Raw genomic sequence first — 13,178 nt, 5'->3', positions numbered from 1 at the left:
CTTGTTTTATAGGGATCTTAGGGATGTGGGCTTCTTGATTTTTCAGCCTGCCTTCTTGGGGAGGGGCCTGCCGTGCCGATACTCAGGCAACCCTGTCTGGGTAGAGTCTCCGTGTCCTCTGAGAGGGGGGATAGGGATGGGTACACTGTGAGCTGGTATTTCCAGGCTTTTGTCTCTGGCGGCTTTCCCTGGCGGTTTGCTGTGCCTCTTCTGAGAGTCAGAGCAGCAGTTGCTGAATCTCAGCCTGTCTCAGAACAGAGGGATTGTGGACCATTCTCCACTGATGTTCTGGCCACTTTAACTCTGTTTCTGTTGGTGCTGCTCAAGCGTTCCGGGATGTGGGTCCCACACCCGGCATCCCAGCCCTCATTTCCAGGGCCAGCGCATCTCTGTCCTTTGTGTTTCTAACGCCACCAGCTGCCAGCCGCCAGCCGCCCCCGCGCGCTCCCGGAGCTCCCGGTCTCAGTCTGGTTCCGGTGAGCACTCCGGAGCTCCGTTTCGTCTGTGGGCGCGTGTTCCCCAGCTCACAGTCTCAGTGTGCTCTCTTGCAGGTGCCAGTCCNCTGCTCTCTTGCGGGTGCCAGTCTGCGAGTCAGCCCGCTCCCCCCGTGTAGGTGGCTACCGCTTCTCGGCACCCGATATCTGTGCGTGGTTTCACGGCTCCCTGCTTTGTACCTCAATACTCAGTGCTGGAGATGTTCATTTGTAGAGATCCAGATGTATCTTCCTGTGTCTCAGGCTGATTCCGTGGATGTTCAGGCTGGTCTGGTATCTATCCAACTCAACTCAGGGGACCGGCTGAAAAAGGGGTCCCCTACTCCTCCGCCATCTTAACTCCCTCCTCTCTCTCTATCCAATTTTTAAGTTAAAAACCTGTGCATTAAATTTACCTACAAGTGAGGTTAAGAGTAATCTGTAATATATATGGTTAGAATTTAATAATGATTTAATCAATGCCAGGAGATGAAATAACATGGAACTGAAAGTTCTTCATCTAAATTAATTTTTAGCTAATAGCTTTTATCTTAGTTAACAATTGTTGTACTCTAAGAATTCTACTGTGGTGTCTGAATCACCACTAAGTAGAATAATGATCTTCACTAATGAGATGTATAATAGAATCAGACCTTCAATTTGCAAAGTTAGGGAAATGCTGTTACTTACTACGACTAGAATAATGCAGGATAAATTATTTGGAGTTATATTAGTTACTTAATAAAAAGCAAAACCTCATTTAGAGCTTAGTTTCCTTTTTATTTCATTGTTTTCATAGCAGTACACAATGACATATTTTCCAAAGGAAATGCACCCTCAATTTTAAAGGATTCATTTTAGAAGCAAATAAAATAAACAGAAGCTCCATTCTTGGTATTAAGAATTCAGGATCTGGGCACTGGTGCTGCTATTAGAGAAAAAAGGCATCTACAGTAATTGGGCCCTATGGGTTTTTTACTCACAGTACAAAGAGAAAAGATGAAGCAGTTGGGGCCTGTGGCCAGAGTAACCTGCCCAACAAACACTGTGCACAGCTTAAAGTAGAAGGAAGCAAGCAAGCCAATTACCCATCGCAAGCCCACATAGAGAGATATAGTCATCAGGGTGAGCAAGGCATAGTCCAAGCTGCCAAAGACCTCCTGAGTTAGCCAGAGTTTCTCTTTAAGGTATAGGAATACATTTCATGAATCCAAATTGATTACAAAGTAGAAACTTAGAAGAGGTATAAGCATTCTTTTGTTGAGTTTTTAGCTTCCTTGTATCCTTTGAGAGGTTTCTATTCTGGTAGGAGAATTCAGATAAGTCCCCAATTTGTTTTGCCAGTAAAAATCTTCAACACCTTCTGGTAATTCCTTATAGCAACTGCAGAATGCCCTGGCATCAATAGTGTTATTATCAAAAAGACAGTGCTGCCCTGCCTTTAAAATCAGGCTATATTTTATTGTCCCTTTAATGAAAACTTATGATATTTACATTCCGTCAAGCAATTCCAAAAACTGTTCCAAAGCCAGTGGTGTTTTCTCACACAAGTCTATATTAAGTAGATCAAATAAACAGGATGAATTTACAGGAAAAAGAACAGATGGAACTGCTGTATCATTCTACTGATGATCTCGGGTCCTAACAACAACCTCTAGCAAGACTGAGCTTTCAAATATTAAGAAAGTAACTGCTATCTAGACAAGATACTCAACTGGACTTCTTCCAGTACAAACATCAGCTATAGAGTTTTCCCACTAATTGCTACTTTCTTAACTCTTAAGAATTATAGCATAAACAGAACACCCATTGCTTTGGACTGCCCAGCAAGTTAGGTTTGGAAGTGTCCCAAAATGCTGACTGATGACAGCTTCTTAGCAGCAGCTGGTGGCGTTTTTCATCCTGATAGCACTTTCAACACTCTGAAGTTCCAAATGAATTAGCTTCACATGTTTGTTCTTGTAAAGAGAAGGGGCCCTATACATATACACACCCCCCACACCCACATACACATATTTATATCTTAATTATTTTTTCATTGTTTTCAAAATCTTTTCAAAGAAAGCAAAGGATAATAATTATTATAAACACAGATGGAGTTCTACAGTATTTTTCTTAAAAGAACATTGTCAGTTTCAAGTGTTTCGAGACAGCTTAGGGAGTCCATAATTCATTCAATTCTTGCCATATGAAAACTAATTCTTTATATCTGTCTACCTTTGTAGGTATTCATTTGTATGCAAGTACTATGAATGGCAGAATTACATTTTCCATGTATTTAAATTAGAATACAGTTTGGCACCTCTTTTCTCATTTTATATCTCTGGCTGTAGACATTTTCCATGAAGTGTGGTCCCTCTTATTCTTCCCCAATTTTTAGATAGTGTCTCAACAGTCATTTCATAACGTATTCCAATCAACTGCCATTTCTCTGGACTTCTTCTATTTTTGTAAAAGCTAAAAAAGTTATGTTTTTGGAATCATAGTTGTAATAGTTCTGGTATGAGGATGGTACTGAGTATAACAGTACTTTTAGTAAATGATGATATTGAGAAAATATTTCTTTTAAAATTGTTTTAAGGTATAATCGGTTTTTTACATCATCCAGCTTCAAAATCAGTTTTCTGTGATTTTTCCCTGCGGAAATCTACCAAATAATGTGTCAAAAAGATTTTAAACCTTAGGTGATAGGTGTATAGAGTTTCATTATACTATTATTTTTACTTTTCTATATATTTACATTTTTCCATAATAACTTTTTCGAATATAGCAAAACATGCATTTTATGGAAAGCTTGCTTTTAATTTTAAACCAATATCACATTTGCTATTGTCTATTTTTAAAAACTTGTGTTTTATGGCTTAAAAGAATGGCATTTGTTATACAATTATACCTAATATATTTTAATAGTATGTTATATGTTTTAATATATAATTAATGTTTAATATAATTTTAAAACTAAAATGCATTAAATTTTGCCTAAAATGCATTAAATTTTAACATTATTTCATTTGCAAAGTGTCTAGTGCAAATTTAGCCTCCTCAAAGGGAAAGTATCTTTTCTTTGAAGTCACTAACTCTTGGTATTTTTTTTTTACTTTTTTAAGATTTATTTATTTATTTGAGAGAGAGAGCACACATGCACAATATGGTGTGAGTGGGGGGAGGGGCAGAGAGAGAGGGAGAGAGAATCTCAAGCAGATTCCCCACTGAGTGCAAAGACTGACATGGGGCTCCATCTCACAACCGTGAGATCACAACCTGAGCTGAAATCAAGACTGGAGGCTTAACTGACTGAGCCACCAGGAATCCATCTTGGTATTTTTATAATAGACAACTCTACTTCCAATAATTTTCAATCTGACATGCCCCCTCAGGTGGGACTTATCCATAAGCTAATGTAGGGGAGGGTGAATGAGTCATAGTCATTTAGTTCTGCTGTCAATTTTCTAGGGTAATTAACACGCTTAGTTTTACTTGAAAGAGATTTTAGAAATGCTATTTCATGTTAAGTGCCCACGGGGTGATAGTTTTCTTTTCTCTTACAGAGGGACACCTACTTTCACACCAACTCAAGAAAGAGGAAAGATAATATCCCCTGCACACCTCCCAGTAGTCAGTCCCCTCTTGTACATAAATGACAAATAGACTGGTCACATTTGAACAGCGTAGTAGTTACTCAGCAATTTGAAATAAGAATATAAGAAAATGTGATATGCTGAAAATATGGGACATTTCAAGAGTTTGCCAGAAGTTGGTCTTCCCTTCTGCTTTATTTTCTAAATTATTATTTTCTGATCATTTTTTCTTGTCTGATACACTATTATTTTATTGTTCTCCTTTGTAAATATATCATCAGAAAGAGGAAAACCTATTCCTAAATCTTCCTTGGGTTATTCTTCTTTCCCTTGGTTGATTCAACTAAACCTATTAAACTTTTAACATGTACAAAGACAAGTACATTTTGAAAATGTATTTCAAAAACTGTCCAAAGAATGCTCCCTTTGGTAACATATTGTTATTTCTTGTTTTCAATATGCAGGGTGTGCTCTGTGCTGCTCCACTGATTTTTATCATTCCATCAGCATGCTATCTGAAACTATCTGAAGAACCAAGGACACACTCAGATAAGATTATGTCCTGTGTCATGCTTCCTGTCGGTGTCATGGTGATGGTTGCTGGACTCGTCATGGCCATCGCAAATCCTCAAGACTGCACCCATGGGCAGGAAATGTTCTACTGCTTTCCTGAAAATCTCTCCCTCACAAACATCTCAGTTTCTCATCTTCAACTGACAACACGATTTCCGGTTTTAAATAGCAGTATCTTTCAATGAGTTGACATATTTTCAAAAGTACATATGTTTTCAGAGACTTCTAAACCACATCACATTCACACACGTTTTAGTCTGTATATTATAAAATTATTATTTCGGCATTTATCAGATTTGGTTTTCTTTACTCTTTAGTCCAATATAAAAGATAAAGAGGAAAAGAAAATTGAATGCATTTTTTTGTTTTATTGCTTTCTTTTAAACAAAATTAATGTTTTGTTTTAATGACTGTGCTGCCTTAATCTCAACTGCAGGAGGAAAAGTGAAGCCCTTGGCCCTTGCTGCCATCCTCTCAAAGCATTATTCTTTTATTCAATAGGTGAGACAACATACTGCACTCCAAAATAAGTCGGTGATTGTGGGTTGCCATTTTGTGTATGTATCCTTTATGAGAAAAAATTTTTGTCTTTTAAAGTTTATGGAATCAAAGAGAAGGCAAACTGAAAACTATTAAAAGGAATAGATATCCCAAGAGCAAAGTGAAAGTCTCCATTACAATTTCAGCAGATCCCTTGTTTAGAGGGGAGTGAATCCCTGGAGAAGTGAGTAAAGTCCTTCCCATGTTAAGAAGCATGAATAATAGACGGTTCAGAGCAAGATGTGTGAGAAATAAAAATTACCTCTCAAGTTTTGATCCTGTGGGAATACAATGGTAGTACCATTAAATAAATTATAAAGCAGGGGGGAAAACCACAAGCTGTTCTCAGGCACAAGCCCAAGAGATCAGTTATGTGTCAACTTTAGACCTGTTGAATTTCAAGTACTGCCGGGAGTATACAATCGGAAGCTGAACTCAAGAAGCTTGCAAGAAGAATCAGGGCCCCAGAAGAAGGGTTCTCACTCCTCTGGGACCCTCAGAGAGGTTCTCGAGAGTGCTTGTTGGTTGGCTGGACTCTGTAGAAGCAGACACGCAGATGGAGTTTGGCATGCAGGTATTTATTAAGGATCATCACTAATGGAAGAGAGGCAGAAAGCAGGATCGGGAGGGAAGGTGGAACTGCAAGGCAGGCCAACAAAGCCTCAGCCAAGTCCATGGGAGACTGGAACATATGTGGCCCATCAGAGTTGTCCTGTTTGGGTGAAATAGCCAACTTTTATTATCACTGCCTCCATCTGTCCTTGAATGTGGGTACCTGTGGAGGCCGAGCCCTTGGCAGCTCTTTGCAACTGAACAAACCCTAAAGGAACTGAGAACTGGACGCCGTCTTCTGGTGGCTAGGGCACCACATGCTTCCTTATAGGGGAACTGGTAGGCACAGCTGTGTCCACCACAGCGGCACTCCGTTTTTAATGAGGATTTTTAAAATATCTTTTCATGAGGATTTCACATCTGACACTCTTAAAAATAACAAGAAAATTTGGGACCATCTGGACAGCTACCCTACATCAAATCACCCCCAATTTTCTCACCTTTTCATTTGTATTTCAAGTTGACAATTGATAGCACTGTATTAATTGTCGCCAAATAGAAAATATTGCAAGCAGAGTTAATACACACATGATGCGTTTGTACAAATCACAGCAAAAGAAAAAGAAAAAAAAAAACCCAGAGGAAGTGTATAAAGGATAGTTTCACAGTGGTTTGAATAAAGAAGTGGTGAAAGCTGAGTCATCATGTGACTTATAGTAAGAAAGACCTGTTGAAAGCCCAGAAAGCTGCACCTTAGGTGGAACCGTGCTCAGGCTCGGAGTGGGATTTTTTACTTCAATAAACATGATCCATGTGACTCAATTAGTTTAAATTCTACTGGCTATATAACTTTTATGTATTTAATTTGTAGATTTGCTTTTTATAGATGTTTAAGAATCATAAGGTTAAGTGGTTTGTGCCTATTTTTAGATTGACACATGTTTTGGTAAAATGGTAATAAAAATACTTTCATTCCATAGTGAGGGAATGTAAGAAATTTTTGCAGCAGTCTATCCCTCCATGATTCAAGACTGAGAAATACTGACCTACATAGTTTATTAGATAAAAATCACAAGAGATGAGAGTTCCAAGAATGTACAAAGAGAAGCACATCGAGGATAATGTAATTTAGCACTTAACCATCTATTATCTTGTAGTTTGGGTATTGCTTCAGACACCAAAAATTAAATTAACCTTGACTCTTCAAGTAGGTTAAAAAACAAAACAAAAACAACTCCTGGTAGGAACTGAGTATTACATTAATGCCTAATAAATATTTGTTTATTTTTTATTATTATTGTTCCTAATCCACTTTAGAAAAAAACTGCCTTACATGAATTACCAACATCTTTCAAATTATGATAGAATAAATCTTAGAAACTCACATCTATTTTGCAAGATCACTTGTCTGTCTATTTTGCCAGCATGCAAAACTTCAAGAACCACCTCCCATTTTTTTCTGCCTCAATTTAATAAGAGATTTCTACTGAAATTCGTTCCCTCCCTGCCACTTCTTGCCCCTAACAAAGCAACTTTAGGATTTAAAACCAATTTCTGAGGTTGTCACGACATTTGAATTTATAAAATGATTCTTAATTTTAAAAAGAAAGGAAGGAAATAGTATCTTTACGCACTAATGTAAACATCTACCAATGCATTTCCATCAAAGGTACAGACTGGATGACACCTGTGTAACCTGTGAACTGGATCCTTGTTCATATAACAGTTTATGATAGGCTCTTTCACTTCAACCCTAATGTGAACCATCTCCGAATATCAGAGAAGGTAGACCTCCTTGCCTCTGATTGTTTCCAATGCTGTCGAGTAGTAATTGCTGCCTCTTGTCTTTCCTGTAAGAACCCTGAAATCCAGGTTATTCAGCTAAGAAAATCCCCACTAGTCCTTTGCTGAATGCATACTCTACAGATCAATTTAATTAAAGATTAACTTATTGGACAGGAGTAGGCCTCTTTCTAGTTTATCTTCTGCCATCTTCTCAGGAAAGCAGTATTAGTCTGTGTGTTTTGTTTGTTTGTGGTGTTGTTGTTGTTGTTGTTGTTGTTGTTGTTGTTTAGGAGAGCTGGCCACTGACAAGACCTGGTGTTGCAAGGTATTCCAAAAGTGGCTCAAGCATGGGCTAGCCAGTGACCACGAGGTAGGGTACTCATAAATCTTTTACTAACTGTGGTGGGGGTAATAATTAGCTACACCAGTCAGATAAGCTCCTTTAAGAATGTATAATAATTCTGAAAAGTATATAAAGAATTTACCCTGATAATAGAGTAAACATGCAGAACGGACGAGAAATACCATGAGCTAGGGACCAGCTAGACTGGAAGAGGGAGGAAAGAGCACATTCTCTGGAGCAGTGGTTCTCAAACTTCAACATGTGTCTGAATCCCTTGAAGGTCTAGTTAAAACACAGATTGCTAGGCACCCCCTCCAGAGTTTCCGGTTCAGTACTTTGGGGTGAGGCCCGAGAATTTGCATTTCTTTAAAGTTCTCAGGTGGCGCGGCTGCTATTGGTTCAAAGATCATATTCGAATAAGTTTAAAGGTTGGACATAAGAGAGTTGCTAGATGGTGTCATCTGTTTAGAGGCTGGGCAAAATGCAAGCAAGATGTAGAAATGCTGTGCTGGAGCTCAGGGAGAAGACCGAAATTAGGCACAGAGGAGGGAGAGCTACTGGCACATATTAAATGTTCTTATCCTCAGTCTCTTTGAAAAATCATTTGCAGAAGCTTACTGAGTGAAGAGAAGAAACCAAGACTGTAAGATTAGTGAAGAGTAATGGCAAGGGAGGGGAGGAGAGTTAACAACAAAGAAGAAAACAGAGATTACAGTCTAAAGTCAACACAGCTCCAGTGGTTAAGCTGAAAGCCTGGTTTGGAACCTACAGGCATTCGGGGAAGATAGCCTGAGCTTCATAGGAGGAAAAGAAGGAAGGAAATATCCCAGTTCCTCAAAAGTACACCAAGTTTTCCTAGGACTAAACTCTCAATGGAAAGTCTTACTTGGAAATTACAAAGGGAACATAAGTATCACTGGGCTGGATTCATAATAACATCATGCAGATAAAGAATTCCTGTAGCAGTCATGTATAGGACACTTTAATAATCATTTCACTAATGTTTGCTCAACCACAGTGAAGATTATCAATAAATTTAGCTTTGGAGTTTTTATTATATTATTCATTTATAATAATATGCTAAGTGCCTTTAAAACACACACACACACACACTCACAACCAGATTGAGTGTGTCCTCTAACTTCCACCTGTTTCTGGTCCTTACCAACTCACACCTAGACTGATGTCACAACCTCTTACCTAAGTACTCTGCCTCTAGTCTCTTCTTCCTTCAATGTATGTGTTTGTGCATCACTCTGTGAATCAGCTTATTAAACTGACATTATTAACCTGATGTTTGATAGATAATACCACTTGTTTGTTCAAAAGCTCTCCATGAAACTCTTATGCTTATAAAATAAAGTACAAACTCCAAACTCCAGCCTGTATTCAAAACTTTCATAATATGGCCTCAACATGGCATTCTGGCCTTATCTCCTGTGACTCCGGGAATGGGATCTGTAGCCTAACTAAAGCATTCCTTTACACTGACCCTGCTCTGTGCCGCCTTTGCCTTTGCCCCTAAATTCTTAGCATTCTCTCATTTGCTTATCCAACCCCTCCCTCCCATCAAAATTCTGTCAGTTCTTCAATCTTCTCCCTGTGCGATACCTAACAATTCGAGCTGCAAGTCAGTTGTTCCTCTTTTGGAATTCTGTAATTCTTTTAGTTATGTTACACGAAGAAATCCTGTCTGTCTACCCAAAGTTCCTTGAGGACCAACAGTGTGCTTTAAAGCTCCTTTTTATTCAAATCTCATGGCAAGGAGCCTTGTAGTAAACACTTAAGAATTTGAAGGGAGATTGATGGTGTAAAAGGGAAAATGGTTAATTGTACCAGTACCATACACATTATTTTATTGGATTTTTTTCAGCTATAATGATTGTCGTTATAAAGTATAATTGCATTTCAATGTGATGTAGTCAATCATCCAACAAGCTGGTTTAGATGATTAAGTTGGGTTTCTTATTTTGGTTTATTGTGCATTGAAACTTCAGAGAAATTGGGATATTCTTAAAAGGACTCTTCGAGTAAATACCAATCAGCACATATCTTTTCACTTGTTTTGACTGCTAAATAAACATTTGCTTGTATCTTTCTTAATTATAAGCTCCTTGAAACCTAAGACCATGTCATGGTTAGTTTTCTTTTTTGCCAGTGTATAAAACATTGAATGACTTGACTTTATCTAATATATATATATATTTATACATATATAATTCAAATTTATAACCCACCAAGAAAACTCACATTAACCCCTTTATTTAAGATTATTCCTTAAAAAATGAAGTGCCAAAACTTTAAACCAAATGTGTTTATGATTTAGGTACAATTATCACCTTGCCTAATCTCAGCGGACAGCTCAGTAATTTTATAGAGCACAGAGAAGAAGTGATTTAGGAACGCACAGGCAAAATTTAAGAACAACACTTCAGGCAACATATCAGTTTGCAGTTTTAAGTTTGAAAGGCTTTGAAAATGTTTATATCCAAGATACAGTGGCAGCTATGTATTTATCATTTTTAAATTTCGTTATGCCAGAGGACAAGGCCGGTTCCAGAAAAACAAATACAGCCCAGGCTTCTTAGAGTCAGGTCCCGTTGCAAAACAACATTGTTCTTTAATCTTTATGTTCTGAGAGAGAAAATAGTAAAACATCCACAAAGAAAAGTCACCATTTGGGTGACTTCTGACTTCTCTTGCACAAGTTTGCATTCTTGTAGAGTCTTAAAAAGAATTTTCTAAGTTACAACTTTTAACTATTGTTCCTCCATGTACAAAATGTAGATAAGCTGGAAGTTGAGTAAAATGACCTTGGGTTTTATGTGCTCTGTCTCACAGCATTTCAAAATGAACTTAGATTTATTTAAAAATCTGTAAGAACAGACAAGGGAAGGAAATTAACTTTAAACATTTGGAAAAACAGGGCTTAGGAAACCCTGGGTTTTATAGAAGGGGCTGCTTGACTGTATAAACACAGTGGGAGGGGCTCCCTATTCTAGAACACAATCAGACCTTTCAAAGTAGACATTTTAAATGAGAGAATAAGAAACTAAAAATATTGGGGCGCCTGGGTGGCACAGCGGTTAAGCGTCTGCCTTCCGGCTCAGGGCGTGATCCCGGTGTTATGGGATCGAGCCCCACGTCAGGCTCCTCTGCTGTGAGCCTGCTTCTTCCTCTCCCACTCCCCCTGCTTGTGTTCCCTCTCTTGCTGGCTGTCTCTATCTCTGTCAAATAAATAAATAAAATCTTTAAAAAAAAAAAAAAGAAACTAAAAATATTGTCTTCAGGTGGAAAATTTCCTTGGAATAAATGCTTTTCTATGTGTAACCTAAATGGCACCTGATAATTCCTTGCCTCCAAGTGATCTGGTTAAACTTGATCTTAAACCCCATTCTGTATTCAGAAGCCTACTCCATAATTTCAGCAAATTCTTCTGGCCTACTTTCTCATGCTTCTCTATGCCACCATAAATCAGTGTCCTTTTGCTCTTTATCTGTAAAATTTCATGATACTGTAGATGCAAAACACAATCCCTTCATCAGTTTCCATAAAAACCCACTCACATCATGCATTGTGTAAAGTGTTTATTGTTGTTACATCTTTTGAAGATTTAGAGTGGTTACAAGGAAGGGCCACATCCTGGAGCATGGCCTTTGACCAATCTTTAGGCTTCACTAAGTGCCTCATTTACTCCTCTCAATTTCCATCTCCTTCTCCAGATGAACAAGCAACTGAGGGAACTCAGACTTCCTCACTGAGGTCCCAGCAGCTTCAGGCCTCTAGAAGACCTCTCTCCCACTTTATCCTACACTTCATGATTATATTTTCCCGACACAACTGCCATTCTCTTCCTAAGAAGCATCCAGATGGAGACTGTCAACACACCTATATTTTTCCATTTCCTTACATATATGTACCCTGTGATTTATATTCTGAATTGCTTTTCTGGTGACTTTGCTCTCCATAAAAAGAGAAGCCCAGAAGACATCTGCCTCTCATAAAATTAAAATGTGGGCTCCTGGCTTTAACTAGGAGCTGTTCCATCTGAATGGGTAACACAAGGGTGACCACTGTGGTTTCCCAACACAGCCAAGCCACATTGCTTAAAGCTGTTTCCCCTGAAGGCCTCTACTTTGTGTCTTCAGCCATTGTAATTTTTCACTTCAACACCAGTACTATTCTCCAAACAACAGCTGTGTGTCTGCCCACTTCCTTTGCACTCTGGATAAATCTGGCCTTTCAGAATTACATTAGAGCAGGCCCAGCAGTAGTGGGTGGGATAATCCTCTGCTTTATAAGTAAGGAAAATCTGAAAAGTTTCTCTATTCATTTTCTCAAATATCTTCTATGGAATGATACCGAGGTATCTGACATATTGTTGATTGCCTTTCAGTATATAGAACACAGACACCTCTTAACACTAGGGTATAAATTAGAAGATCCAGTTTAACAATGAGAAGAGTAGCTCTAAATTCTAAGCTCTAAGGGTGGCTCATGAGAATGCTGCCTTCCCCACTCCTCTCCACCTCCCTAAATTCCAGCAGAACTTCAGATTTTGCCCAAATGTCTCCTCCTCTAAAAGGTCTTCCCAGCCTTCTTCAGCAGACCATAGCTTTTCTTCTTCTGCAAGACTATGGGTATAATCTGGTGGTTAACAGAAGGAACAATCCAGTGTAAATAAGAACTTTATAACAATTAGACATTGTTGGCATGGGCTGCCCTGGAACTCAGTGAGCCTTTTGTGCCTAGAACAACTTACAGGTTGGAAAAACAGTTGCCCACAATGTGGTAGGGGCAGTTTATTGCTGAATAAAAACCGAACGTGATCTTTAAGGTCTCCCCTAATGCTGAGCTTCTAGTTACTGCCTGTGTCCTCTGATGAAATAAAATACAGAGCTGTTCTGCAACTGCCTCATTATTTGTGCATGTCTTTTCATTTTTTTCTAAATAAATATGGAACAGCTCAGGAGCAGCAATCTTTTCATTCCTTTTCAATGCTTAGACCACCTTGTACAAAATAATTGTTCAAAAAAATTTATGAATTGAACCACATAGCTGGTTTTGAAGGGAGGTTAGGAAACGGAAAGGAGGACAACCTGGAGAGAGTAAAGCCAATATGGAGCAGCACCACAGCATGACATTTCTAGGGATCAGGTCCCACTGAAGGATGGGAGCTCACAGGGCATTAGAGCAATCCTTCAACAGCCTCAATTATTCTACCACTAGGTCCATGCAGAAATTATTGCTGCCACTGCTGACCAGCATGCAAAAGCAGTTCTCATTCTCTTCCTTCTTGTCATCACTCCTGATTTTCTACATATGAGAAAGATA

The 13,178-nt window shown here is 38.6% G+C and overlaps 1 protein-coding gene across 1 annotated transcript in view; it reads left to right on the top strand.

Moving 5' to 3' along the window:
- SLC38A11 (solute carrier family 38 member 11) overlaps nt 1-4,935 on the top strand; it is a 49,050-nt gene extending 44,115 nt beyond the window's left edge. Inside the window, 2 exon segments of the mRNA XM_034642192.1 lie at nt 1,459-1,499; nt 4,516-4,935. Of these exon segments, the coding sequence (XP_034498083.1) occupies nt 1,459-1,499; nt 4,516-4,809 (335 nt within the window). The 3' untranslated portion in view covers nt 4,810-4,935.
- Nucleotides 4,936-13,178: the final 8,243 nt, after the last annotated feature.

Source organism: Ailuropoda melanoleuca, chromosome 2 (assembly GCF_002007445.2).
Source record: "Ailuropoda melanoleuca isolate Jingjing chromosome 2, ASM200744v2, whole genome shotgun sequence".
NCBI classification, from domain to species: Eukaryota; Metazoa; Chordata; class Mammalia; order Carnivora; family Ursidae; genus Ailuropoda; species Ailuropoda melanoleuca.
This window is presented reverse-complemented; position numbering and strand designations above follow the sequence as displayed.